Here is a 26,998-nt window from a genome sequence, read left to right on the forward strand (position 1 = left end):
TTATGTACAGTCCGTTTTTTCTTGTGGTGGAACAGTCCGTCATTTTTAAAATGGGAAGATAATGACAAGACTGTTGCTTCGAAATATCATTATTTGGCTGTATAGCTATTCACTGTCCCACAACAGTGAAGCTATAGCGGCTGGTTAGGATTAAGTTAATCTCTAACAATGTTTAGATGAGATAATTACATATCTCACAAGATATATTTTAGCTTCTTTATGTTTTTAAAGTAGAACTCTAGAAGAAGTGTTGCTTAGCCGGTTCAGGTTCTGTTTCTGTTTATAACTTTATATTGCTACTTGAAGCATGTTATAATTATTATACAGTGCAGGACACAGTTGTACGTTGGTCTGCAGCAAAAGGCATTGGTCGAATAACTGCACGTTTGACATCTTCCCTTTCTGAAGAGGTGTTGTCTTCCATATTAGAGCTGTTTTCACCTGGAGAGGTTTGTTGTCCATGCTTCTTCTGTTTTGCTTTTTAGAAATTTTAGCTAGTTGTTAAAAAAGTGTTATTATTTCTGTTGTCCGAAGAAGCCTTTCATTTCTAGTGCTTTGAACTCTTTGCTCATTGATTTGGCCATCAGAAGATGTGCCTACCAGAAAAAGGGGAAAAAATTACACTTCCTCAACATCATATCAATTATGTACCATTTTTCTCCAAGAGAAACGAATGACTTTGGAATTTTGTTTGGGAGTTTCTGATTTATTGTTGTTTTGCAGGGGGATGGTTCCTGGCATGGAGGCTGCTTGGCTTTGGCAGAGCTGGCTCGCAGAGGCTTGCTGCTACCTGTTAGTCTTCCTAAAGTAGTTCCTGTAATAACTGAGGTAAAATGTGCTTTTCATCTTGAATATCTAATCTGATTCGAAAATCAGTTGTTTATTATATTATATTTTTTCAGAAACATATATTTGCGGTCTTTCTGGAATTTGGTCGTCTTCCTTCCAACTTCATTACTTTATACTTTGCTACAATTTTGTTATTTCTCGAATTATTTCTGTTAAGTTCGGAGTGCTAATTTCTTTAGTTTATTCACAAGAAGTTTGGTCACTTTCACTTTTCCTGTGTAACTTTTTGAGTGACCTTTCTAAAGGTTGCTGATGTGGCATATACATCCAATCTGCATGTCATGGCACTCAGAACTTATTGGCTTATTGCTAATGGTTTTTACCATGGTTTGTTGAATAAAGCATTGTAATTTATACCATGTCTGAATATATGAGTGCTCTATAATTTTGACAGAGCAGTTGGAACATATTATGATGGTGAACTGGACCCAATTTATGATGGTTATTTGAACCCAATAGCAAGGGCATTACTGTGGACCATAGAGACATTGGGAGAGAGAGAGGGTAGAAAACATACTACGATATGAAATTATGAATGCTCAAAATTACATATATCTTAACTATGAAAGCTTGATTTTATATACTATGATACTGCTGCGGTTTACTAATACTTATCTTTCTACTTTTGCCTTGATGCTGACAGATGTCTATATGAATATGTTTAAACCAACCAAGCACTATTTTAGATTGCACGACATAGATAGAGTAAGCAAAACTAAAATACTATAATTTTTTTTCTGATAAACGATACTTGATCATACAATGCCATTTTTAGATGCCCAAATGCTCATACTTCAATTTTTAGCAGAGCTGGTTTCCTATTTCCACAGCCAAATCTACTTTGGTTCAAGCTTGTAACTTGTAAGCCTTTCTGCCCAAGTCCTTGAGGTCAAGGTCTACCATTTTTTTGGGTACAAATCTACCTCAGTGAAATTAGTTTGGCTAATGGAGACCCAATGATGGTTCAATAAGGAACTTTATTAAAAATCTATTGCTCTTTGAATTTGTATTTATTTTGGCCTCGAAGATACCATATCAAGGTTCGCCGTCTCGGTACCAGACTCCGTGCCGGTGCCACACTAGCATTGTGTCGGTACGGTATGGAGTCTTTTCGGTGTACTGAGTGTTAGTATGTCACTCGTACTAGTACCGAATCAGTACGGTACGGTATGGCGAACTATGCACCATATGTAAACCATCGTGGAAATCAATCATTAAGCTAATTGCATGATGGTTCAGTGAGGATCATGAAGTTAGTCTAACCCAAAAAGAGACCCAATGATGGTGCACTAAGGAACATGATGTGACTTTATTAAAAACCTGTTGCTCTTTGAATTTGTATTTATTTTGGTCTAGGAAACACCATATGCAAACTTGTGGAAATCAGTCATCATAAAGTGTTATGGACTAGCTGACCCAAATAAAGCTTATTGTATGGATATATCTACTTGTTCGCTGCCAATTCATGACTCCTCTAGGACTAAAGCTGGTCCCATCTTAAGTTTCCAGAGACATGGTCTGATTTGGACTTGGCTATGTCAAAAATATGAATGAAAGAAGAGCATTGTTTTGGGTTGGGTGGGATGGGGAAGTGTGGGGCTTGTGCCAAGCTTTTGGGTAGTTGTGGCTGCTGCGAGCACAAGGTGTTGAGGGAAAGATCTAGTACAAGTAGGCCATGGTTGGAGGTGATGACCATGTATAAATTTCTTCAATCTTTGGGCTTAGCAACATGAGCATGGCTTGGCTGAATGGCATAAATTGCCTGGCTCAGACTTGGGGTAACTCAGGCCCAGTCAGGCGCATCTTGACGGACCTCAGGCTAAGCCTGTGTCACCACCTAGGCCATCACCATCTTCACTTTAACTTGTATGCTTCTTGCTAACTATAGCTTCCCCATGTGCAGAAATCTTGATGACATTAATCGAGGTTCTAAGTTCACAATCTTGTTCCTTTCATCTGGAAATTTTTAATTATGTTTGTTTTACCACAACGCGGGATAAAGTTAAATCTTGTTTTGAATTATAAGAATTGTATTTGCATACTTTCTAGTTAGGCAACTACTGGAGGAGTATTTGAATATATGAGGTCCTTAATTCCTCCTTTGTTTGATCTGGAAAATCCAATAATGATGCAAATCCATGCAACATAGAAGTAAATATGAAATAATGCCCAAATATGCTTCTTTGCATATATATTTCTTCACTTTCTTTATAAACAATACTAGGGTACATATAATCCACTTTGCTTGATATTTAACAGTACTTAAGCAACATAAACCCAAGTTAAGAATTGCTTAAGACAACAAGTATTGTAACAGCAAGTACTTGCTAAAAGCATAGTTTTTTTCAGGCCTTGCATTATGACATACGAAGAGGTTCCCACAGCATTGGGTCTCATGTACGTGATGCTGCTGCATACGTGTGCTGGGCATTTGGTCGCGCATACTCCAGCTCTGATATGAAAGGCATTTTGGAGCAACTTGCTCCACATCTTCTAATAGTTGCTTGTTATGATCGAGAGGTGATTAGATTTTCTTTTGCCATAAGTGAGAGTCTCTGGATTTCTTGTGTTGACAGCTGTCCAGAACTCTCATCATGGTCTTGTTCAAGATGTTGGGATATAATTATTATTTTTTTCCAATTATGTTAGGTTAATTGCAGAAGAGCAGCTTCTGCAGCTTTTCAGGAGAATGTTGGAAGACAAGGAGCTTTTCCATATGGCATTGACATTGTGAATGCAGCTGATTATTTCTCTCTTGCCTCACGAGCAAATTCTTATCTTCACGTTGCTGTTCGCATTGCTCAGTACAATGATTATCTTTATTCCTTTGTCGAAGAATTACTATGCAATAAAATAACACACTGGGTATTCTGCTTTTTCTATAAAACAATGTCAGCGTGCTCCACTTTGACTTCTTATCTTTTCCATATTATTTCTGAAAATCTGCACCTTATTTAGATAAGCGTTTATTATTATTATTTATTGTAAATCCTGTTATTCATGGTGAAGAGAGGCATCTAAGATAGACATTGCTGCATATTTTATGTAGCTTTTCTTTTGTTATCTAGTCCTTATTTTAATATTGCTATGTTTGTAAATGCCTTCATCCTTTTCCTCTCACTTTAGCAAACAAAGCTATTATATGAATTTCTATGTGCTGTATTGCCTTGCTAGTCCTTCTAAGTTTTACCCCTACCCTAAACCCTTATACATTCCCTTCTTCCTTATACTATCCTACAATATAATGCCACTAATGCTGATTGGAACCAGTGTTTTGGAGGAAAAAAAAGGTAAAACCTACCTTAAGCTCTTCCTCTCCCCTTCTCCTTTTTCTTGTCTCTTTTTCTCACTTCTGCATGCCAAAATAGGAATAGAGCCTCATGCTCTTTCTTTTCCCACCAGGTCGCAGCTCTGTCCTGGTTGGTGCTGGTTTACGTGACCACTAGTGTGGCTGGTTCTGGCTGGTATTAATATCGAGACCTTATGGTTTGTATGGACCAAGGGTGGAGAAACTGGTATCGGGCACCGTACCGGTTTTTCAGCGGTTTGAGTCGGTACGGGCCGTGCCGAGCGGCTTGCCTCTGAGGGCCAGCGAAGGCTGCGGGGGGGCGGTGAGGCCGTTTGCCGATTTTACTTAAAAAAATTAATATTTTTTAATTTGAAATTTTTAAGTAAAGTCGGCAAGTTTCGAAACAGGAGATGCGGCCGCGGCCTCCGCCGCCGTCCCCCTCGTTCACCCTCCCTACCCTGCTCGCTCTCTCTTTCTCTTTTCCTTCTCCGTCTCTGGCAGCAAGCCGTTTTCAATGGCGGAACTGTACCGGTGAGCTATCGGTACAGCTCGGAACTGGTGGAACCGGTCGGTTTGGCTCGGTTGCACATTCCTTGGTATGGACCTATTTGTACCATAATCATCCTAGGATCCAATCTCCCGCCAATCCTATCCAAGGTAGCCTGGATGGACCAGCTCTTGAATCCATGCTTGAAACTATGTTGAAAAATAGTTCTTCTTGACATCCAATTTCTCATAAAATGAAAAAGGTCTGTAGATTGGATGGTGAAAACAATATAAATTTGGTGTTAGACGAATAGGAATGGTTGGCTTGGAGGAGATTTATGTGGAATCTTCATGATGAGCTCAATATCCAAGCTTTGCTAACCCAAGTAGAATAGGGAATATTTATTATCAATTTAATTAATTAAAATGGAAATTTGTTGCATGAGATTGTAAAATTTTATAAATTAGTATAAAATAAAAAATAACAAGGGTCCAGGTGAACAAGAATATTCTAATACTTACGAGAATGTTGTGATGTTGACTAGGTTTACTAAGAGTTCTTTTAACTTGTAACCTGAGAAAAAAAGTGAGGCCATAAGAAGGGGGAAATTACCATAGAGTTTACAAGTCAAAGTATGAAAAAACTCCTTCAGGTTGGCAGTCCTTAACTCTTAGAATGAGCAGTAGACTTGTCAAACAGAGAAGCTTGAAGCTCATGCTTAATTGCTCTAGAATTGAACAAGAAATACGAGCTGAAGCAAAGAGAAGCAAAAGATAGAGAATTAAAATGCGGGAAACATTTTTGTACTAAAACAAATATGTACCTTCAGTTTTAGAGGAAATGAGACTCAACTAAGAGAGATTTATTCGGTTTAAGCCAAACTGGATTTGCAGAAGAGTTGGTATTACTTACAAACAGCAAGATATGGTGTCAAGCACCAAAAATAGATGAATGAACTGTTTGATGGTGACCAAAATTTAAGAATTGGAATGAGGTAGAAAATTAAATATCTGTCTAACCCTTTTAACTTGTGCCAACTATTAACATAGTATAAGTATCAATGATCCTCCATAGAAACCCATAAAATGTTTGGAATTTGGTGACCTTTACCGGTCATCTCTAGATTCACTTCCAACTACATTATAGTGAGATCCTTGGTCATAATATGACATTTACAATCTTTTTAGTGCACCAAATCAACATTGTGATTTTGTCAAATAAGGATGGTGTCTAATGATGATCCCTTTAGCTTTGCATTTGTCCTCTTGTGATGGTTTGGGTACTTTGATATGATGAGATTTGAAGGAGGCTGTGATGCAGTAAATTGGATGTCTTATTATGGATACAAAGCACAATCAAATTAAAGTCTTCAACCAATTATGATGTCATCATACATGGGGCATATAATCCATGTACAGATTCATAATATGGATTAATGGACATAAATGGGTGGCATATTAAAAGAGTCATGTTTGTAAGATATGCAAAATAATATATTTATGACTTTCAATATCTGTAAATATCAGGCATAAAACATGGATTGCACACCAGTTTGTTTATTGAATTATTAACGACATAGTGAACCATGCTCTTGAAGCGTATTGGATTATTAAAATTAATTTCACTATAATTTGCATGGGGAATGTTAAGGGGCCATTGCTTGGCGCAGCAGTAAAAGGCTTGGGTACAATGGCATATGCTTAAGTTCTGAAGCAGCCACTTTGTGCAAAAGAAGCCAAAGGTTAGGACGGTCCCCAACTCCCCAATGCCCCCCTCCTAGGACCACAGATTATTGGGACGATAACTAGGTAATGGCCCCCTTTTTTCAATCTTCATGGGGAACATTGTAGGTTTGGAAGCTTATCTTTTTTAAATTTTTCTAGCAAATGCATTTGGATGCTTGTTCTTTACTGAATTATATGCTATGTGCATCCAACAGAGGAAAGGTTTGACCATTGCAGGATACTTTATTTAGGGATAAGTCCTTTCGAGTATTCAATGTTAATTTTATCTTGGTCATTATTATTGTGACATGTTTATACATGAAATTACAGGCTCTGTCCTGCCTCTCTCTTTTTCGTTGGTCGTCTTGAGAAATCTGAGGCATTATTCCATTCTAGAATTCTCTCATACTTATTTCATGTCCATTTGAAGCTTCATCTTCTAGAGGGCATCAAGTTGAAGACTCCAAACCTAACAACAGTTAGCAGTCTGAAAAGAAAAACTATTTTTTAGAGAAGAAATTGATTGGGCTCATATTGGGCTCTACAGTCAGGAATCATAATGCAATTTGAGTTTTGTGCATGCTTTTATATATGTATCCTCAATATATACCCCATCTTCATTATTGTGGTACAAATCATATTGCTCGAGTGATTTATAGAGGGAAACAGCAGTTCTGGTTAACAGCGATCCCAAGTTATTTTACTGATAAGCTAATAGATCAGCAGACCAACTTCTCATTACATAGCTCTACATTCAACGGTAGACCAAGAAATATCAGTTAATATAAAATTTACTCACATGATCATGCCTTGATGTTTGATAGGTTGTACGAGGCAGATATATGGTTTGCAAAGACAATGCTTAGTGTCTCTGTATGGAATTTTGATTTCAAGGTCTTTTTGATGCCTTGACTCTTTTCTGTATTACCTTGTCTATATCTCTTTCATTTATGTTATGTAGAGTGAACAAACATATATGGCGTGCCATCAAGGCACAATTGAAGATCATGGTCAGGTGCATTTATGATGTAGTTGGACAATCCAAGTGCCGAGCTGAGTGTAGTTTGTAATTAACTGTGGTTTATGGGTGCTTACCCACTGTTTTTTTGGCCATAGAGCTATGTCAGTTTGAGTTGTCATGCAGATGAGTTAGATTAAGATAAAGTATTCATGAGCAATCTCTCCACTGCACAGTGTTATTGTTCTTGTCTGAGTATCACATTGAAAGTTAGAGCCTGCATTACTCAAGTTATGTAATGCATAATATGGCAGACATGGCTCAGGAGGAGCTTCTGTCTAAACCCAATTCTCCTTTGTTTCTTTTCTCCAGATTACCATTTTGCTCATCTCACAGGCATTCTGTGTCATATTACAAAAATCCAGCATTTACAACTATTGCAGTCTGTTAAGTATGATGCAAAGTTATTTTCGTTTGAACTAAGTTAAATTCATTTGAAATAATTTAAGCAAGGGAAAGCTAGGCTTCAACTAAATGGTGAAGAAAAGCAAAGTTAGAGATAATATGATATCATTGACAAGTATTGGTGACTGTCGGAGATTGTTAAAACACCCAGGATGATGTTAACTTCATCCATTGTTGATGTTGGAGATGGTCTTCTCTTTATCCCCAGTACTTCCCTTGCTCTTAGAAAATCTCCCTCTTGTTAAGATTTGTACTGATTTTGTAGGATTATGTAATAAAATTAGCTGTTTGTGAATGCAACTTTGAACTCAGGTGGCAAAAATTGCTATAGGATTTTTTTTCCTCTGAAGGTGACTGTCGGATATTTTTAAAAACCCAGGATGATGTTCAATTCATCCTTTAGGAATGTTGAAGATGGTCTTCTCTTTATCCTCAGTACTTCCCTTGCCCTTAGAATAGCTCCCTCTTGTTAAACTTTGCTGTGATTTTGTAGGGTATGCAATGGAATTAGCTATTTGTGATTGTGACTTTTCATTCAGGTAGCAAAAATTGCTGTAAGATATTTTCCCCCTGAAGCTCCTGAGTTCTTAAATACATCTCTTTTGGCATTGTTGCTGTTATTTTTCTATTCAAGATTTTCAAGCTTCTTTCCCCCATCTCCCTCTCAGTTTATATGGTTCTATTTGATTTTGATAGCCATTTATCATAGATACAATATGACACTAGAGTAAAGATATTTAAGCACATATTTTTAGTGAATGACCATTAATTGTCTGTGAGCCTTTTGCTAACAATAGTCTGTATTATATATTTACTTCAACATTTCTAGTAATTCTTTTAGTATTTAACCATATGAGATGAGATGGAAAACTTGAAGGGCCAATTTGTCTTAAGTTTAGTTTATTTTTTCAATAGTATTTAAAGGTTGTGCTTGTGTAAATTAAAAATCATTGGATCTTGGTTTGTGAGTGAATTCGCAACATTTGCAGTTATTCATTTCTTTATTTTGCAATACCTTTTTAATGCCATTCTTATTGAAAATATTTCTCTTCTTGTAATGTAACACTATGCATGGTTTGTGTTAAACCTTCTCATGATAATCTTGATAGTGAAACCCTATAATATTATTTCTGTAGATGTTAGTAATATGATGCTATATTAATCTTGTATTTTGAATCATGTCTTGCAATGAAAAAGACTATATTTCTTTTATTTTTGTGGGTTTGGCACCAAGCATAACATCTAATGATTTGCTCATATTATCTTCATTTTCCACCCTTCCTATGATCTAAAATGTTAGCAAACTATGAATGGTTGTTGAGGTCTTTAAGACATGCATAATATGTACCTGGTTTTTCTTTCTAAAAGCTTGCTTTTATTATATTCTGCTAAAATATGTTTACAGATTCTTTATCAATATCTAATTTACTCACCCTTCTTTTTTCTCAGGATAAGAGCTTGAGAGAATTGGCTGCTGAGGCTCTTTCTGCTCTTGCGAAATACGATCATGAATATTTTGCAGGATATGTCGTTGAGAAATTAATTCCCTGCACTCTATCATTGGACCTGTGCACACGCCATGGTGCAACATTGGCAGCTGGAGAACTTGTGCTGACCTTGCATCAGCTTGGGTTTGTTTTTCCTATTGGTTAGTATTTTATCTACTTTGAGCTTTGAGCTATATGTATCTTTGTTAAATGGGAATCCTTTGAAGAACAAAGAGACTTAGGATAAAAGAGGTACTCTTCTCTAATCACTATACCAAGGTATGCTGAACCGGTACCGACAGGCACGCTACCCACAGCGCGCTGTGGCGAACCGGTCGGTTCGCACCAGTTTCTAGCTATACTGGACGGAACCGTTTGGTTACGTCGGTACATATCTAGTACCAGTCGGTTCAAGCCGGTTCCGGCCTGGTATTGCTGGGTTCCGGCCCCATAATGCCAAACCGGCCCGTAACGATATGGGCTGAACCGGCCTGTAACGATATGGGCTGAACCGGCCGTTACGGGCCGGTTCAGCATTTCTTGCACTATACTATATGTTTTGCTATCCTCTATGACATCTGCTATTTTTTTCCTGCTACAGAGACTCTGTTCTGACGCAAAAGACATGGTTTAAGTCTATTAACTTCTATCTAAATTCTTAACACCCAAATGACTGTTTAATCCTTAGTAGCTCGAACAACTCTAAACCTCTATACATGATATTTACGAATTCAACCATGAATATGCACATATCTATAACCACAAAAAAAAAGAAAAAAATAATTGTATCCATTTAACTTTTTTGGGATGGAGTTGGATATTCAAGCCAAACTTATTCCTGTAAGATGGAAAAATTATAGTGCATCACTGCAGGGATGGACATAATTTTACAAATTCTATCAGATTACTACAATATTTATTTGTGCGTGAATAGTCCAATGGTAATGTTATGTAAAATTCGTCAAATGACGTCCTTAAGTGCAATAAGAATAAAGGTTAGTTAATAATTCTTCTACTTCTTGTATTTCTTTATTTTGTCATTTTAAGACCTTTCTTCATTGATTGCCTTTGTCATCGATTTTCTGTTTGTGCCAGATTTATACCTTTACATTATTTAAGCATCTCTCAAAGACTCAAATGCTTTTCTTGTTACACTTTTGTCATCTTAAGCTGCTTTTTTGCTTCAATATACCTAGAAATTGGTAATTTGCTTTTGTACTTTTTCTGCTCATACATTTGATCATAATATTACTTTAAACTTGTTTCAGGTACCAGCCTGTGCTGGGTCAGTAGCGGTACTTGGCACAGATCTTTATGGTACCTTTTCATTGTTTTTTGGGGTTTTTTCATTTTTTATAACTCATAAGGATATTAGTTTTTTTTTTTCCTTTTGTTTTAATTTCTTCCTAACATAGCATGTGCCGTGAGGGTTAATGGCCTGCATTGGCACCTAAATTCATGGCTTGGATATCTCTCTTTCCTCCTTTAGCTTTTGCTATGCATATTCTTTGGCATTAGCCATGCTAGTCAAGATTGTACTCATGGTTCTCTTCTAAGCAAGAGCTATCAATTGTTGAAATCTTTAATATCACCAGATGATATCACCAGATGCTCAGTTCTTTTCGAGATTAGTTTTTTTAAATTATTTTAAAGAATTTTTCTTGATTAAAAATCCAGAACCTTAAATATATATCTTCCATCTGATTGGGTTGGTGTTCTTTCTAATAGATCTGTAGGTTGCAAGTAGCTTTGGATGATATTTTGTGGGAAATTGTGAAACAGTGAATCAATATGCTTTATTATATTGTTGAATAGAAAGCAACACTTTCAATTTTGGAACCACTCACAGTAAATCTTATAAAATTATCACCACAATTAAGGGTGCCAGCTGGAATGCATGGTAAATTCTCTTGCGTTGACACAAGAGCATGGTCTGCTGTACTAGCCTGTACCATTCGGTACGGGGCGTACCATACCGTATCGGGAGAAAATCGATACGAAACTTAACTTCAAGTTGGTACAAGCCCTGTATCGCCTCATACCAAGACGTACTGCCCCATACTGAGGTATACTGACCTATTCCGTGGCATGCTGAGATGCGTACTAGTCCGTACCAAGGTGTACTGAGATAAAAATGGAGAAAAATAGTTAAAGAGCTATTTCGGTACAAAAATATATCGTACCTGTCACGCCCCCGATCCGAGATCGCGCGCCGGGGGTCCGCGCCAACCGCCGCACACCCGTAGGAAACTCTCCCCACGAGCATGCAAGGCATCTTAACCAAATCTCAAAAATGTAACTAAAATAATTCAGCTGAAATAAATGCAATCTTATTCCATTGACGGACACAAATTATAAAGTCTCACGGTTCTAAATATGCAGCGGAACAATAAATTACTAGCATGTAAAACTTGGTTCTTTAAATAACAAAACCTTACGATGTCTAACAATAGTCTAAGATAAAACATCAATTTAAATAAACCCTAATCTAAGATAACTTGTGCCACAGTTCTTCTAATCGCTCTCCCATTTTGAAACCCTGATAGGTTATTTCTCCGAATATGTAAAACAACAAGAAATTGTATAATAAGCTAGACAACCCAGTAAGTAATAAACACCTTAACTAGTCAATTCATATAATAACATAAAATATAAATTACAAATTTCGATGAATCAACATAATAACATAATCAATTCATTTTCAAACACAAATTCATATAAATTCGTATCTTTTAAATATCCATATGCATAATTGTAAATCTGATTCAAAACAAATTACATCCATCTCAACAGCCTTTAACTACGACCATACTTATACCCTGTGGCTAGGCCAAAAACAGAACCGCACTTATACCCTGCGGAGTGGGCCAGAATACCGCACTTATACCCTGCGGAGTGGGCCAGAATACCACACTTATACCCTGCGGTGGGGCCAGAATTGCCAATGTATAACCCCCAATTGGCAGGGTCCAGAACATAGTCAGGCTGAGAGTTCCAAATCTGATGCACATCAAAATTCTTTTGGTAACATAATAAGCATATCATAATCTGATCTAAATATGCATATATGATGCAAGAGCAGTAAATATAACAATAGTCCGAAAAATATTACTCCAATTCACATATTTATTTTTCATTCAAATCATCTCGTAAAATTCATAAATCATATATAAATTCATTAACAAGTTATTCAATACAAAAATAATATTATATAAATGAAGAGTCTAGAGAAGGCAGTTCATTACTTACTTCGAACGCGATCCACAACAAATCCAATTAATTTCACAAATTTCTTGCAAAACTTAATATCCAAAAATCATATTTTTCTTGTAAAATTCATCACAATATATATAAAACTTAAATTTTAACATTCTCCTAGGGCCGACCCTGCAGAGGTGTCTAGCACCCCGGGTTCGGGTTCGGATTCGGGTTCATACCCGTAAACCACCCTCCTCCCTTTATTTTATTATTATTATTATTATTATTATTATTATTATTATTATTCTTTCTTTCTTTTCTTTTTCTTTTTCTTTTCTTCTCTTTTCTTTTTTCTTCTCTCCTTCTCCAGAACCTTCTCCCGACTTCTTCTCTTTCCCCCCTTTTCTTTCTTCTTCTTTTTCTTTCTCCTTCTCTTCTCCCGACTTCTTCTCCTCCCCCCCTTTCTTTCTTCTTCTTTCTTCTCCCGCGAAAGGAGGTCGGCGAGCTCGGGAGAAGCCAAGTCGAGGCCGGCGGCGCCCGCGACGGCTAGCCCTCTCCTTCCCGCGGAGGAGGCATGCGGATGGGAGAAGAAGAGCCCGCGACGGTCGGCCTTCTCCTTCTTCCCTCTCTTCTTCTTTCTTTCTTTCTTTCTTTCAAATGGTATAATAAAGAAATGAAGGATAGAAACCTTTACCTCAGCCCCGGCGAAGATCCGGCAGCTTCTTTCCGGCGGCAATGGAAGAAAAGGGTCGCCCGTGCTGTGGCTTCTCGGCTCTCTCTCTCTCTCTCTCTCGATCGGTAGCCCAAGGAAGAAGGACCCCCAACCAGAAGGGGACTTGGGCTTGGCGGCTTTGCTTCGGATGGCTTCAAGGGAGGAGGAAGAAGCCCTAAAAAATCAGGCAATCCCGGCTTTTTCGGGATGAATTTCTCCCTTCATCCCGCGCCCTCACGTGCGTCGCACGTGAGGCCAAAAGCTTGGGTTGGGCCGGTCAAATGGACCGGGCCCAGTTCCAAGATCTCATAGTACCGTACCGTACCGAACTGATAAGGTGCCCGTTGCAAGATTGCGGATCTTGTACAAGAGACTTGGGTTCAATTCCTCCCTCACTCCGATTCTTGCCTGGCTTCCACCTATCCTAGTTCTCAGTAAATATGCATGTATACATACATGTGTGCATATATGTCCAGTTCCAACTCTTTGTAATTGTAGCCTTCTTGCTTATTTCCTTCTCATTAATCAATACTATACCAGAAATAATTGTTCATAAAGTTTTGCTAAATTGGGCAATTACAATTATTTGGTATTAATTGGCAGGGATGTTACCGTACGTGAGGTGATTCTCAAAATCAATAGCATAGATTAGATGCCATATGGCTGAGAGATCATGTTATGTCAACTCGTTTGTACAAGACTTCACACATAAGGAGAAAATGAAATAAGCGTGATTTTTAAAAATATTTAACTCTCTTTTAGCATTTATTCCCTTCATGGCCTTTTTACATTTTGTTGTGGAAAGTGTTATGATTTGCAGGTCAGAAGTTGCATAGACATCTTCCTGAGGACTAGAATATCAAAATTACCTATCTTATCAGCAACATTGTTTGCTAATTGTCCCAATGTATGCATGTATTTCAAGCTGTTCACGTATAATCTCATGTATCTTTTTAAAATGTTATGTACTTAGCTTTCATGTACTGCTTGAGCTTGTGCCATTTTTTTTGCTGAGGCTGCATGCATATCTACATGTCTATCAATGTATCTTTCTAGGTTTTCTACTTCTGTTTTTTTCGCTCTGGCAGAATTACAGTCTATGTTCTTCGTAATGAGTACCTGATTGCAGAAGGATGTGAAAAATGCAATTTTAGTTCTGTTATTATTTTTACTGGTTTGGACTTATTATACGAACTTATGAAGACTTTTGTTAATGTTCTTATTACTTGATTTATTTTTTTTCCCGTTTCATTTTTGTTTCTCTAAAGAAAATCAATGTTCACACGAACTGTTTGAATCATAATCTCTTCTAAATTCTGTTGTATTCTAGTAATAAGTTAATAATGTACAGACAAGTCAAATTGAATAGATATGCAGACAAAGAACTTTTGTTCTTTACAGGATCATCTTTTCTAGTTGCTGTTGCATTCCAGTGATAAGTTAGTTTTTCATGTACAGACAAACAAAAAACTTTGTCAGGAATTGTTCCTGCTATTGAAAAGGCGCGCCTTTATCGGGGAAAGGGAGGCGAAATCATGCGTTTTGCTGTTTCCAGATTCATTGAATGTTTATCTCTTTCTGAAGTATCCCTACCTGAGAAGACAAAAAGGAGTTTGCTTGATACCCTAAATGAGAATCTAAAGCATCCTAATGCTCAGATACAGGTATAAACTCGCCCTACTTTGCATCTAACTAGCAGTTACTAACACTAGTTCACTTGTGGAATTTATGATTACTGACATATTTCATTTATGTGCTTTTGATTCATCATCTCTTATAATTTATGGAACTTAAAGTCCTTTAGTTGGATTGCATGCTGATCTGAATTTCTATTGATTAATTTCTCTATGCAGTGTGCTGCTGTTGATGCATTAAAGCATTTTGTTCCAGCATATCTTGTTGCTTTGGGTGATATTGTTGCCAATGAGGTTACCTTAAAGTACCTGAAACTCTTAGATGACCCAAATGTGGCTGCAAGAAGAGGTGCAGCATTGGCTCTTGGTATCTTACCTTATGGATTCTTGGCTGTGAGATGGAAAGCTGTAATAACGAAACTCTGTAGCTCTTGTACAATTGAGGTAGTAGATTTATATGTTGAATCAATCCATTTGACTTAGGCTTGGCGTAATTTTTTGATTGATGTGGTTGGCATTGTAACATCCTTTATGTACAGGATAGGCCTGATGATCCTGATGCTGAAGCTCGTGTAAATGCTGTCAGGGGAATAGTTTCAGTTTGTGAAACATTGACTAGTTTTTCTTCTGATCTTAAGTTTGAAGAAGACCTTTCTCTTTATTTGCTAATCAAGAATGAAGTGATGCAGACATTGTTCAAAGCACTTGATGACTATGCTGTAGACAACAGAGGTGATGTAGGTTCTTGGGTGCGGGAAGCTGCAATGGCTGCCCTCGAAAGATGCACGTATATACTTTGCAAGAGAGATTCTGTTGGCTCCATGAAGGCACTAGGTTTTGAGCATCCACCAAAGATGCATGATTATGATCTGATTAGAGATACTGCACACCCATTATTTGATGCAAAAGTTGCTACTGATTTACTTGGAGGAATTGCAAAGCAAGCTGTTGAAAAAATAGATAAAATAAGAGATATAGCTGCCAAGACTCTACAAAGGATTCTATACAACCAAAATTACTTTGTTTCATACATACCTCATAGAGAAGCACTGGAAATTATTATTCCCAGGGATGCAGATCTTAAGTGGGGAGTAAGTTGTAGTTGATGATTGCTGATTATGATAACTTTTAATGATTCACTTCGTTCTCACACTTGCCCCTTATTTTAACATTGCAGTTGTTACATTAGATCTTTTGTTTTCCTGTAACTAATTATGACATTGTAACTACTATATTAAACTTCATATGCTTCTGCTAGTTGATTTGTTTTCTCAACAAAATAAGTTTTTATTAGTGGTGTAGTTATTACTAGCAATACTTTCACATTTAAATTAGTAATGAGCTGGTCATTCTTGTTTTCTTATAGAGGACTAGATTACAGTGGTTATTTTTAATCAATAACTAGATGCAAGATGGCCTAAAATGTGGTAGCAGTTTCTCATACACATTTGGCTTACTTGGATGAATGAAAAGTTGCTTGCTGCATTATCCACATACCTATAATTCAAATTGCAAATTTTTGCATATTTCTGTCATACGATAACTGTCTGCTTTTAGAAAGATTTTTTTAAGAATTGATTTTCTAAGTTCAGATTTGATTTTTTGAATATTATAGTATGGTGTAATTGCATTTAACTTGCAAATTTTTTTGGGGGAGTCATAATTTTGGAAAAATCGTTTCTCTATAATTAGGTTTCATTATGTCAATTTAACTACTGAAGTTTTTGATTGATTGTATATTTAATAATGCTTTCTTTGATGAGTGTGTATGGTGAGTGCTCTTTTAATTATATACTTCGTCATATATAATGGCAAGCATGTTATCGTTTTCTCTTTTCTCTTTTTTTCCCATTTTTCTTTTCCATGTAAGTAGTTCATATGGTAGGAAAAAATGCTACATGAAATTATTCCTCTACTGTGTAGGCAAACAAACATGTACCATTCTTTTATATTTCTCTTTTGTAATGTGTCTCACAGGGCGATGCCCTGGTCAGACTAGCCTAAATTATACAGAAAGTGAGGTTATGCGGATCTCTAGTTGACACTTAATAAACTATGTAAATATGTATACTTCTTGAATATTTTTTCCCATTTTTTCATAATTGAAATAGAGCCAGCAACTTCATAGCTTAAAGTATCATTCTTTAGCTTTGTTGGACCACATCAGACCTGCCAATTTCTGATCTATGACCCCCTCTTTTCTTGCTTGCACAGTTTTATGCCTTCATCCTGCCTGTGGTATTCTGTCAAACTAATTATTTTCCTAGCACATTCACTAGAGCTTCAGTGTTTGGTTTTGGTTGAAATAATTTTAGCAACATGATTCTGAAGTAAGCAGCTTTGTAATTTAGTTATTGATTCATCACTCTCCTGTCATTCAGCTGCTTTCTTTTAATCTACTGGAATTCATGAACTCATGCATTTGTTGGATTTAATGCAAAAACGTAATGGTTCTCCAAGTGATAATAGAAAAGAACCATAGGTTAAGCTTCTGAAGTTTTTATTTTGTCAAATTTTGAGTGTTTATCACTGTAACCTGGTTTCTTTTCTACAAGAACTTACAATTAAGAGATCACCTATTAAAAAAAATAGTTATGCTAATATGATAAGATATACTCTGAGTTGAATAGTATAATATCTTCAAATCTTATTTGTACAATGCGCGCTTTGTACAAGTGCATTAGATTATGCCTTCAATTTTCAGTGTAGATAGTGCTGTTTGCATTCTTTCCAGAAAGATCAAAATTACTAGAGATATTCTAATACATTCTTATCTTTCACTTGACCAGGTGCCCTCCGTGTCTTTTCCACATTTAGTGCAGCTCCTTGGGATCAGCTGCTATAGCAGATCTGTGCTTTCTGGGCTTGTGATTTCTATGGGTGGGTTGCAGGAGTCATTGCGGAAGGCATCAGTAACAGCTTTGCTAGAGTATCTTCAAGCTTCTGAAGCTGATACTGACACAAATGATGTGAAAAAAACCAGGGAGTATGTATTAAGTACTGATCTTCTTTGGGTTCTCCAAAAATATCAGAAATGTGAGAGAGTTATCACACCGACATTGAAGGTACCTAGATATGTGGGCCTTGTCCGATATCATGTTGCCAAGACGCTTGGGCTATCTAGTTTTTTGTCTCTTTCTTTACTATTTCAGTCTTTTAATGTGCAAAGTTTGCTTCTGTTTGAGTGACCAAATCAGAATCGTACAATATGGTCAGATTGTTTTATAATGTAAGAATGCAATGTTGGAATTAATACTTAAGATTTACAATATGCAGCGAATATATTGAATTAATATAACAAAGTGCATTCAAAGTTAGGTACCCTGAACCTTGCTTAGTGATACTACACTTAATTCTGGTTGCTGACTCAGATGCTTGTTGCATAAACTATTGTCCTTCACTGATGTAGTGCTCATGTGTTTGTTACATCGTTTATGAACTTTCAGATGTACATCGATTGTATGTGCCTCATGTATGTTTTCCTATCTTTAGGATGTAGATCTCTGATTTACTGTATTAGTTTGTTGCTTGTGCCTTGGTGAATTAGTTCATTCACTCAAGTTTCTTGACATAGGAGGGAACAATTAAGGCCTTAGCAAAAGGTTTAGAGTTTAGAGAGCCTCCTCATGTGATTTGCTCACGCATATTCAACTGCTAGCATTGGATGGAATCATTCTTATCTTCTCTCTATGTGTGTCCTTTAGCAACGGTTGAACGAAAATGGGATCCCCATACTTGTTGGCTGCTAGCTTGTTGTCAAAAACTCCTTGAATTTCAATTAGACAATTAAGGTTTTTGTTCATTGGATGATGGACTTTGAAGGAATCTTGAACCTTTCATACCTGAAGGGGTTTGAAAAAATTTTTATAGGAAAGTCACTAAAATCTTTCTTATTTGCATATTAATCCATCAATTTTTTCAATATGCATATTAATCCCTATAAAAATTTCATCTGTTAGACATAATATTCCTTCTGGTTGCCCTACCTCTATCCAAATGGTAAGCTGATCTACATGCCCTCGTCTATATTTTAGGTTAAGCGCAGATGAGATTAAGCTTTTATCCTCAGTAGTGCTTGCACGTTAGGGGTTCCTCTCTCATTCGATCCATCTCCTCCCACCCCTTCTTGTCCTTTATCCTTCTAGAGAACACAAGTAGTTACTTCAGTAGTCTTATACAGATTTTATGAAACAGGATGATATGCAATATTTGATTGGTGTTCAAAGTATCCACAACTGAATTTTTTTCCAATCAATTTACTATAAATCTTTACTCATATACATTTTATGAAATAGGAAAAGATGCAATATTTGATTGGTGCTTAAGGTATCCAAAACTGAAAATTTTTCCAATCAATTTAAACTATAAAGTTTCAAATTAAGAGATGGATGGGTTTACTTGAGAGAGAAATAAGAATTTTCATTACAAAACCATAGTTAATTCAAGGGATGAATATGCAATGTCTTAAATGCCTGGATGGCCTAATGCAAATTTGAAGCAAATTAAGAAATTTTCATTGATTTATATATAAAAGCCCTAAAAAAATCTAAGGGTAAAATACTCTAAAATATTTTGGACCATTACAAACTGAATGCCTACTTGGGAATATTCCATGAATATATGCTGTAATTGTGGTTAACTAGTCTGTACGGAGCTATATGCAATAAGTTATATAATTTTACGGAATAACATGAAAATTTAAAGAATCAAGGGATTAATATGCGAATAAGGTAGACTTGAGGGACTAGTATGCAGAAAATTCTTTCAACTTTTGCATAACCTTTCTTACTTTTGGTTTGCTACATGTCCAATTCTTTACCCTTTCAGATCTTTTGTTTCTTTGTTCAAGGGTAATAATTGTTATACTATGTTGCTTGTTTGCAATTTTGCTTCCAGAACCTATAGTTCTACCCTATTAGAGGATGTTCTAGCTCTTGGTGTTTTGAATTAACCATTTTCCTGAGGCTGCTTCTTGCATAGCTTGAGAGGGTATTTACTCCACAGGACCAAAATCAATAACCAGCCACTCAATTTGAAAATCCACACCATTGATCATGATTTATATTACTGAAAATGCCTACAAATGGAAAAATCGCATGTTTTAGTGATCTATAAAGTCTAAACCTATGCATCAACTAGAAAAAATGGATAATTTCCATTGTGCTAATGTGCCAAAACACAAGATAAAGCAGTTAAACTAAAAATTCACCTCATTGATCATGATCAACACATGTTAAAATATATATAGATTGAAAATCAATAGATTTTAATGCTTTGGTCAAGCAAAACATGGTGTCATTATCACTTTAATCGTCCATTTTTGTGTCTACTTGATGCATAGGTTAGAGAGGTTTTTAGTCATTTTTAGTAGTATAGATCATGATCACTGTGGATCTTTGGTCTAGGGGCTCGATAATTGATATTGGACTTGAGAGGAACAAAGTCCATCTCATGTATTTTTTGTCTTATTTTATGAGGTTTCTATCTTCTTGTTATGGACATCACCGACTTAGATTTCTTATCTATTTATCCATAATTTTTCTCCTTTAGGATAGTTCCCAATTCCTTACAGTTCTTCTATGCCACTTTGTCGTTTTGCATCTTTAAACACTTTCTGCACTCAAAATTTGTTCTTTATACCACATTGGCCATCTCTCCTGCTTTAGAGTTAGGTGGTCCTCCAATTACATCTAGAGCTTTTGATTTCAACCTATGATAAGATTGTCGTAATCATGGTTTAAAATTTAACTTCACTTGATCAATGCTTCTTTTTTTTTTTTGGTTGGGGGGGGGGGGGGGGGGGGGTTGGATAGAGTTTGAAAGAGTGTAATAAAGTTGTGAGCTATTTTAATACTCTTTTAATCCTTTCGAGAGTTTGTATACTTTTGTATTTTCGAAGTGTGTATATGGATTGTATTGTGTCTTACACAGGATTGACTTTATTGTACATGTTAATAAATGGCTTTATAACCTAATCAGATTATGCATTCATTTTAATACCAAGTATTCAAGTTACAGACTTAAAGCTGATAAGTGATGAAGACATATCTGATAGTCTAGCACGTGGCATTAGTAGGATGTTGCATCTTACTACCTTTTTGTGACAGCAGTTTATCTCACTTCATCATATTAAAATATTGTGTTTTGTCAATTATTTCTATCATTTGTTAACTCGTGCTCTGGCATCAAGGTTGCTTATTTTCCTACTAAGATTTCCTAATCATGTCCACCTTTTTAACCAAGTTTCTGTGACAAAATGGCTTGATGTTCCTTTTTGGATTTCTAACACAACCGTTCTTGTTGGTGCAGACAATTGAGATTCTTTTTAGCAAAAAAATCTTCTTGAATATGGAGGTCAGTTTATATTGCTCATCGAAAGTTACTTTTTTCTAATGGAGCACATGTTCACACATATATGTTATTGGAAAATTGTATGCTCAAAAGATAGCAATATTTTAGTAGTCTAATGATTTTAGAACAATATTAACATGACAAGTCTACTCAAGGTATGTTATGCTGGTACCGGGACACATACTGGTTGCCCGACGGTATGGTACAGTACTGTGCTGTTCCATTTCATACTGAAAATTAGAGTTGGTGAGGGATGGGAGAGGGAGGAGAGAAAAAGAGAGGGAGGGAGAGGGAGTGGAAGGAAGGGAGAGAGGAAGGATGTTTTTGTGTGGCCGAAGGAGAAGGGGCTCAAAAGCCTTCTCTCTCAGCCTCTCTCTCTCCCCCCTCCCTCTCCCTCTCTCTGCCTTCCTTCCGCTTCCTTCGCCTCCCTTTTTTCCTCTCTCTCTCCTCCCTCTCTTTTGTTTCGCCGGATTTCTCAACTGAGCGGCAAAATTGTGCTAGTCTACCGCCAGTACGGCTTGGTGCACCTTGAACCAGACAATTCAAGGCGGTACAACATTCCATAAATCTATTGTATAACCTTATTAATCATATAAAACTATAAAAGATTGACATTTCTGAAGATATTTTTCCTTCTTCATCAGGTTTTAGAGCTTCAAAAACAATTCTAACTCCTCGACATAGTCAACATAATAGAAGTATGAATATCTAAATATCTATGGTTAAAACCTACCTTTACACCTTCAAATATTCAGAGCAATCCTATAACTGACACATATTATTATTATACTACATATCTGCCTTTATAAATCTTGTTCCATCATTTTGCCCTCTATTTTTGTATGTTTACCCATATGCGGGCATGCTTTGTAAGTTTGTAGTTTGTAGGCTGTTTTTTTGGCCTTTTATTGCAATTTGTCATTTTTATAGGTTAGTCCATCACTCTATCTATGTCAGTTTAGCACATATTCTACAGTACCCATTTGTAACTGTTTCTTCCTTTTATCATATTATCATCCTTGTTTTTTTATTGATTGCAAGTTGATTACATCATATATTACAGCTCTTTCTTTATTTTTGGAAGTTGCAATACCTTAGCTGAATCAAACAAAATATGCCATTAAAACGTAAGGGTTTAAAGGACTTAAGCAGCACAAAAACTCTGTAATGCACACCTTTGAACTTGCATAAGGTTTAAATTTCGTTAGGAGCCAAGTCATCATGACCAAGATGCTTTTTCAACTCTCAACATTAGTGCTAGTCTGGATTCACTCAATGTATATAGGTCATCCAAAAATAATGAAAATAAAATACAACTATGGGGATATAAAACGAAAGAGAAGTTTATTACAAAATAACAATATATTCATCATTGATGATAAATACTTTAGCTTACTTTTTTATCTATTAGCTTACGAACAAGATGATGTTGTTCCTTATTTATCATTGTACCACTATCTGCAAAATTTCAACATTATTAAATAAAATATAGATATTCAGCTCCTTAAATCCAAGGACTTAAATACCTATACTGACAGTGGTACTGATTTTCCATTGGACCTGTATCGTACCAGAATGTATTATACTAACTTGCAGGACAGTTCATTTTCCTGGTTCCATACCTGGAGACTTTTTTTATTTTATTTTTTTCATTTTTAGCCTTTTTTTATCTTAAATGAATATTGAGTGACTTTTTTTTGTTTTTTACATGCTTGAGTGGTTTTTATGGGGGTATATGATGCCAATACTTGTACTGATACTCATGGATTTAGTTGGCTTTAAGAAATTAGCAACAGAGTGGGTGGGTGGATGGGCTGAATTTTTTCTCTTTCTTGTTGCGCCAGTACCTTCTTACAGAAAAAAGAGAGCAAGCTGCCTACCAACTCAACACCCCCCCCCCCCCCCCCCCCTTTTCTCAAAATGGGTGGACCAGTGGGCCAGGTGCAGTACCAACCAAACCTGCCAGTTTCAGCATGCTGCACCTTGACCCAGTATCGTTTCTTGATGGTAGCTTAAGTCTTGGCTAAAACAATTCCAGAGTTAATATTGTTAATAATATTAGGTCTTGGTAGCCTTCATATAAGGATGAGTATTGACATTAATTTAAAAAATAAAATTGGGAGGACGTAATTAAAACAAGGGATAATATAATTAATAATATTGTGTCTGAGTTTTGATATCCTTCATGTAGTTGTCATTGGTTTCTAGATAGCACAGGACATGCTGTTCTTATACATGATTCCATTTGGCATTTCAGTTTATCATGATAAAGGACATGTTTGAAGGTGGTCACTCCGCTCAGGGCTTGAATTCCCCTTAAGTTTTACATAGCGAGCAAGCCATGTTGCAGAACAAGCCAAATAATTCATATAGATGACTGACCATGCAAGGAGATGATCTTAACAAATTATAAGAACTGCTGAGAGAGGAAATATAGTAGCTAATGATATCAAGGTGGTAACTTCTGAACTTCTCATAAATGACTATTTTGGCATAATGTTCATTTCTAGTGTCCTGATGAAAGGATATTTGGCAACGGTTACATATTTGGAAGAAATGGCTTCTTAATCAATACAGTTTTACTTCTAGTAAAAGTTAGGCTGAGGTATAGAAATGTTCAACCACTCATCTTTTTTCCCATGGGGCATCTTCATGCACCATTGGCTTTAGATACCTGATTGACTTAGCAGTTAGACCTTGTATAAAATCTTGTTACTTTTGATGCTGCTGCTTCTGTTGTTTGATGAAGGTAAAGAGGAGTAATAACTTGATTCTGGAGCTCAGACAAGATCTGATTGCTTTCTAAACTTATAAGCATTTCATTGGACAATTGTGAAAATGGACTTGGATGGTATATAAAAGACTGGAAAGATGAATATGAGGTAAAATCAAGAAGGAATTGAGTGCATTAGCGAGGTACAAAGTCATGCCAATTTAGGATATTCGTGAACCAAGGGTGTAGTTCCAATGCAAATGTGTTAGAGGTAAGGAGTGGAGGACATTTATAGCATATATGGAACTAGACCACGGGCACCAACTAGATGATATGGTTACATCACTGTAGTGCTTATATCAAAGCGATGAGGTTTGTTTATGTTGAGATATTACCCTATGCAGATGTTTAATGTACTATATGTCATTATCTAGTTCCCAGCAGAGTTGTTAAGAATATGCAAAATGAGCCATTAAGTAGAAAGTCAAGTTTAGTATTCAAAAATCATGGTTGCTAAAGAGTCATCAAAGTAGTAGTTCAAGAGTTCAGAGTTTTCGTTTGTTTCCTTTTATATATTGCTAAATCCTATGTTTAATTCAAGGTGGAATATAAGGAAGAAGATGGGTTGAGTTACATGGATGATGATCCTTTTTCTCCCCAAGCTCCTTTAACCTTCTCAGTGGCTAAGGAGGTGGAATTAAAAGGTTCTCTTGCGTGCATGCGCGTGCGCGCACGCGCGCACAGAGATGAGCTGCTCTTCTTCTTGTTCTTGCTTCTTGATTCACGGCAAGGGGTTGCAATTGGAAGGGTTGGGGGGAGTTGAGGAATGAGGGGGAAGGAACCTGCATACATAGTATATAGACATTGGTGATCATGGGTTGAGTAAGGGATCCAAATTGTTGTGGTTATATCAAGATACAAGATGAGGAAAATGAGAGGTTAGGATTGTCACACTATGGGAATTTTAAGTTCTCCAAGTTGGACTAGGTGGATGGGCGAGCTGGATTGTGTCTCAGCTTAAGACCTGATCAAGTGTAAGTGGCAGTCCTGCCCGGGCCTGGCCTGGGCCTGGCCTTATGGTTGTTTATACATGCCCAAGTTTGCCGAATGACTGCTGAACCTATTGGGTTTCAGGTTTTGATAGAACTTTTGTGGAAGGATTTGGAAACTAGGATATAGTGGTTAATGAAGATTCATGAAGCTAACCCAGATAGGAAAGATTTATAAGTTATGAACTGCCCTCCTTTCTTCAAAATTTTCATGATTAAATCTACATTATTTGAATACGTGGGATTGGAGGTCACACTTAGGACAATGGTGCAGCTTTTTTTTAATATTGTTGCCCCACCATATTATCTGGTACAGTAAATCTTCAGATTTTTTACATCAGTCAACTTGTTAAAAGAACATAGAAAATATGGAAAGAATAAAACTAGTAGTGAAATTTGAGAACTGTTAAGGTTTAGAGAGAGAGAGAGAGAGAGAGGAGGAGGAGGGGGGGGGGGGGGTCTACCTGCGCTTAATTACCTAGGCTTAGATGCTTGATGATGCACCATCCAAGACAAATCCAGAAAGTTTGGTTGCTAAATAGAGAGGGATGATCACTGGGTCAAGCCATAGTGGTCATGCACTGTCAAGTATTTTGCTTTGGTGTTGTGTTCTATGGTTCCTTCATTGTTTTCCTTGTAATCTGCATAAGCATACCTAGATTTCTGGCGGCTTTGTTATATTTGATCACGGCTAACAGGACCATACTCAGCTCTTCTGCTTGGGGGTTTTGGAAGCTTTGGATGTTGAGTTGAAAGGATCAAGGGATTTCACTAAGTTGTGCACCGGCCTCTCGATTCTTGGGTTTGTTGCTTCACTTACGGAACCAATCAACTCCCGTGCATTTTCTCAGCTTCTTTCTTTTCTTGGCCACAGATACCCCAAGGTAACACCGCACATCCTTTTCTTTTTCCAGGCTTCGTAGTATGTGACTACTAAAATTTCAACAAAATACTTTTGTCCTTTATGTCTACCCTATTGGCTATCGTTGGTCAAGCTGATTTCATTTATTAAAATGATTCGTGAGGCATTAAGTTATATGCTGTTGCATTTTCTATGCGGGGAACTAATTTTCCTCATATCTGTTTGGCACAAATTATATTAACACATCATTTGGTTTGTACTTCAGATACGGAAAGCTGCTGCTGATCAGGTTTATCTCGTTTTGCTGCAAAATGGGAATCTCGTGGCAGAGGACAAATTGGAAAGAGCTCTTGAAGTCCTTTCCGAAACATGCTGGGAAGGTGCTGCAGAGGAGGCCAGAAGTAGGAGGTTGCAATTATGTGAGATGTCTGGCTTGGATGGGGGCGCCCGTCAAAAGGCTAGTGGAGAATCTACCGAGTTGGTCGGGAGAAGGCCTACATCAGCTGATGAAAACATGTCATATTCCTCATTAGTTGGTTTTAGCGGCTTTTAAAGACAACATGTTTAATATTGTTGAAGTTTATATTTCTGATTACTTTTCCCAGGACATATATATAAGAGATTATATATTTTCGGGTTAGTTTTTTGTTAGTGAAATTAAACATGCTTCATATGCCATTGAGAGATGAAGCAAATATAATTCACTTTTCTCTATCTAGATTCCTGTGGCAAACTCCGCCATTGATACATTCGTTGGAGAAATTTGCCATGAACAAGCGTGAAATCCTACAGGCAGATAGGCTAGTCTCCAATGACGCGCAAAAAGAAAAAAAAAAAAATAGAATAAAAAAAGTTCCTCCAAAGCTCCGGAGCAAGTCTGATCTAACTTTTTGCACTGCCCCAAAAAAACCCTACCGTCGCAGATCTTTGTGATCCATGAACAAGCGCGTAATTTACATCTTACCTCTAACATATGTATCTAGATGATGGAATAGGCCTTGCCTTCCTGCTGCCATAAATCGCTGTACAGTCTTACCAACTTTTCTTCCAGGAATGTGAAACCAGCCGCACAGCGTGAACAGCAGTTTGGTGTAAGCAAGTGAAAGGCCACAACACTGTCCAGCAACTACAGAACAGTCAGCTCCGAGTCTGTCATTACATTATACTCCACGCTGGCAGACCAACGAATCCCCCCTCTGAGCATTCACAAAAAGTTAACG

The 26,998-nt window shown here is 36.8% G+C and overlaps 1 protein-coding gene across 5 annotated transcripts in view; it reads left to right on the plus strand.

Moving 5' to 3' along the window:
- TTN1 (ARM repeat superfamily protein) overlaps positions 1 to 26,418 on the plus strand; it is a 44,175-nt gene extending 17,757 nt beyond the window's left edge. For 2 of the 5 annotated variants that reach the window (XM_008814127.6, XM_008814131.4), the window contains 12 exons: positions 333 to 449; positions 724 to 828; positions 3,199 to 3,369; positions 3,499 to 3,714; positions 9,222 to 9,420; positions 14,628 to 14,833; positions 15,023 to 15,247; positions 15,343 to 15,894; positions 17,593 to 17,868; positions 21,113 to 21,157; positions 25,615 to 25,800; positions 26,044 to 26,418. In XM_008814127.6, the coding sequence (XP_008812349.2) occupies positions 333 to 449; positions 724 to 828; positions 3,199 to 3,369; positions 3,499 to 3,714; positions 9,222 to 9,420; positions 14,628 to 14,833; positions 15,023 to 15,247; positions 15,343 to 15,894; positions 17,593 to 17,868; positions 21,113 to 21,157; positions 25,615 to 25,800; positions 26,044 to 26,331 (2,586 nt within the window). In that variant the 3' untranslated portion in view covers positions 26,332 to 26,418. Of the gene's footprint in view, positions 1 to 332; positions 450 to 723; positions 829 to 3,198; positions 3,370 to 3,498; positions 3,715 to 9,221; positions 9,421 to 14,627; positions 14,834 to 15,022; positions 15,248 to 15,342; positions 15,895 to 17,592; positions 17,869 to 21,112; positions 21,158 to 23,411; positions 23,609 to 25,614; positions 25,801 to 26,043 lie in introns of all 5 variants that reach the window. The other 3 variants (XR_015976473.2, XM_088718623.2, XM_088718624.2) reach the window with 3 other exon arrangements.
- The last annotated feature ends 580 nt before the right edge of the window (positions 26,419 to 26,998 follow it).

This window comes from Phoenix dactylifera, chromosome 3 (assembly GCF_051530095.1).
Source record: "Phoenix dactylifera cultivar Ajwa chromosome 3, Ajwa_hap1_PhDact_Kaust_v1.1, whole genome shotgun sequence".
In the NCBI taxonomy this organism is placed as follows: Eukaryota; Viridiplantae; Streptophyta; class Magnoliopsida; order Arecales; family Arecaceae; genus Phoenix; species Phoenix dactylifera.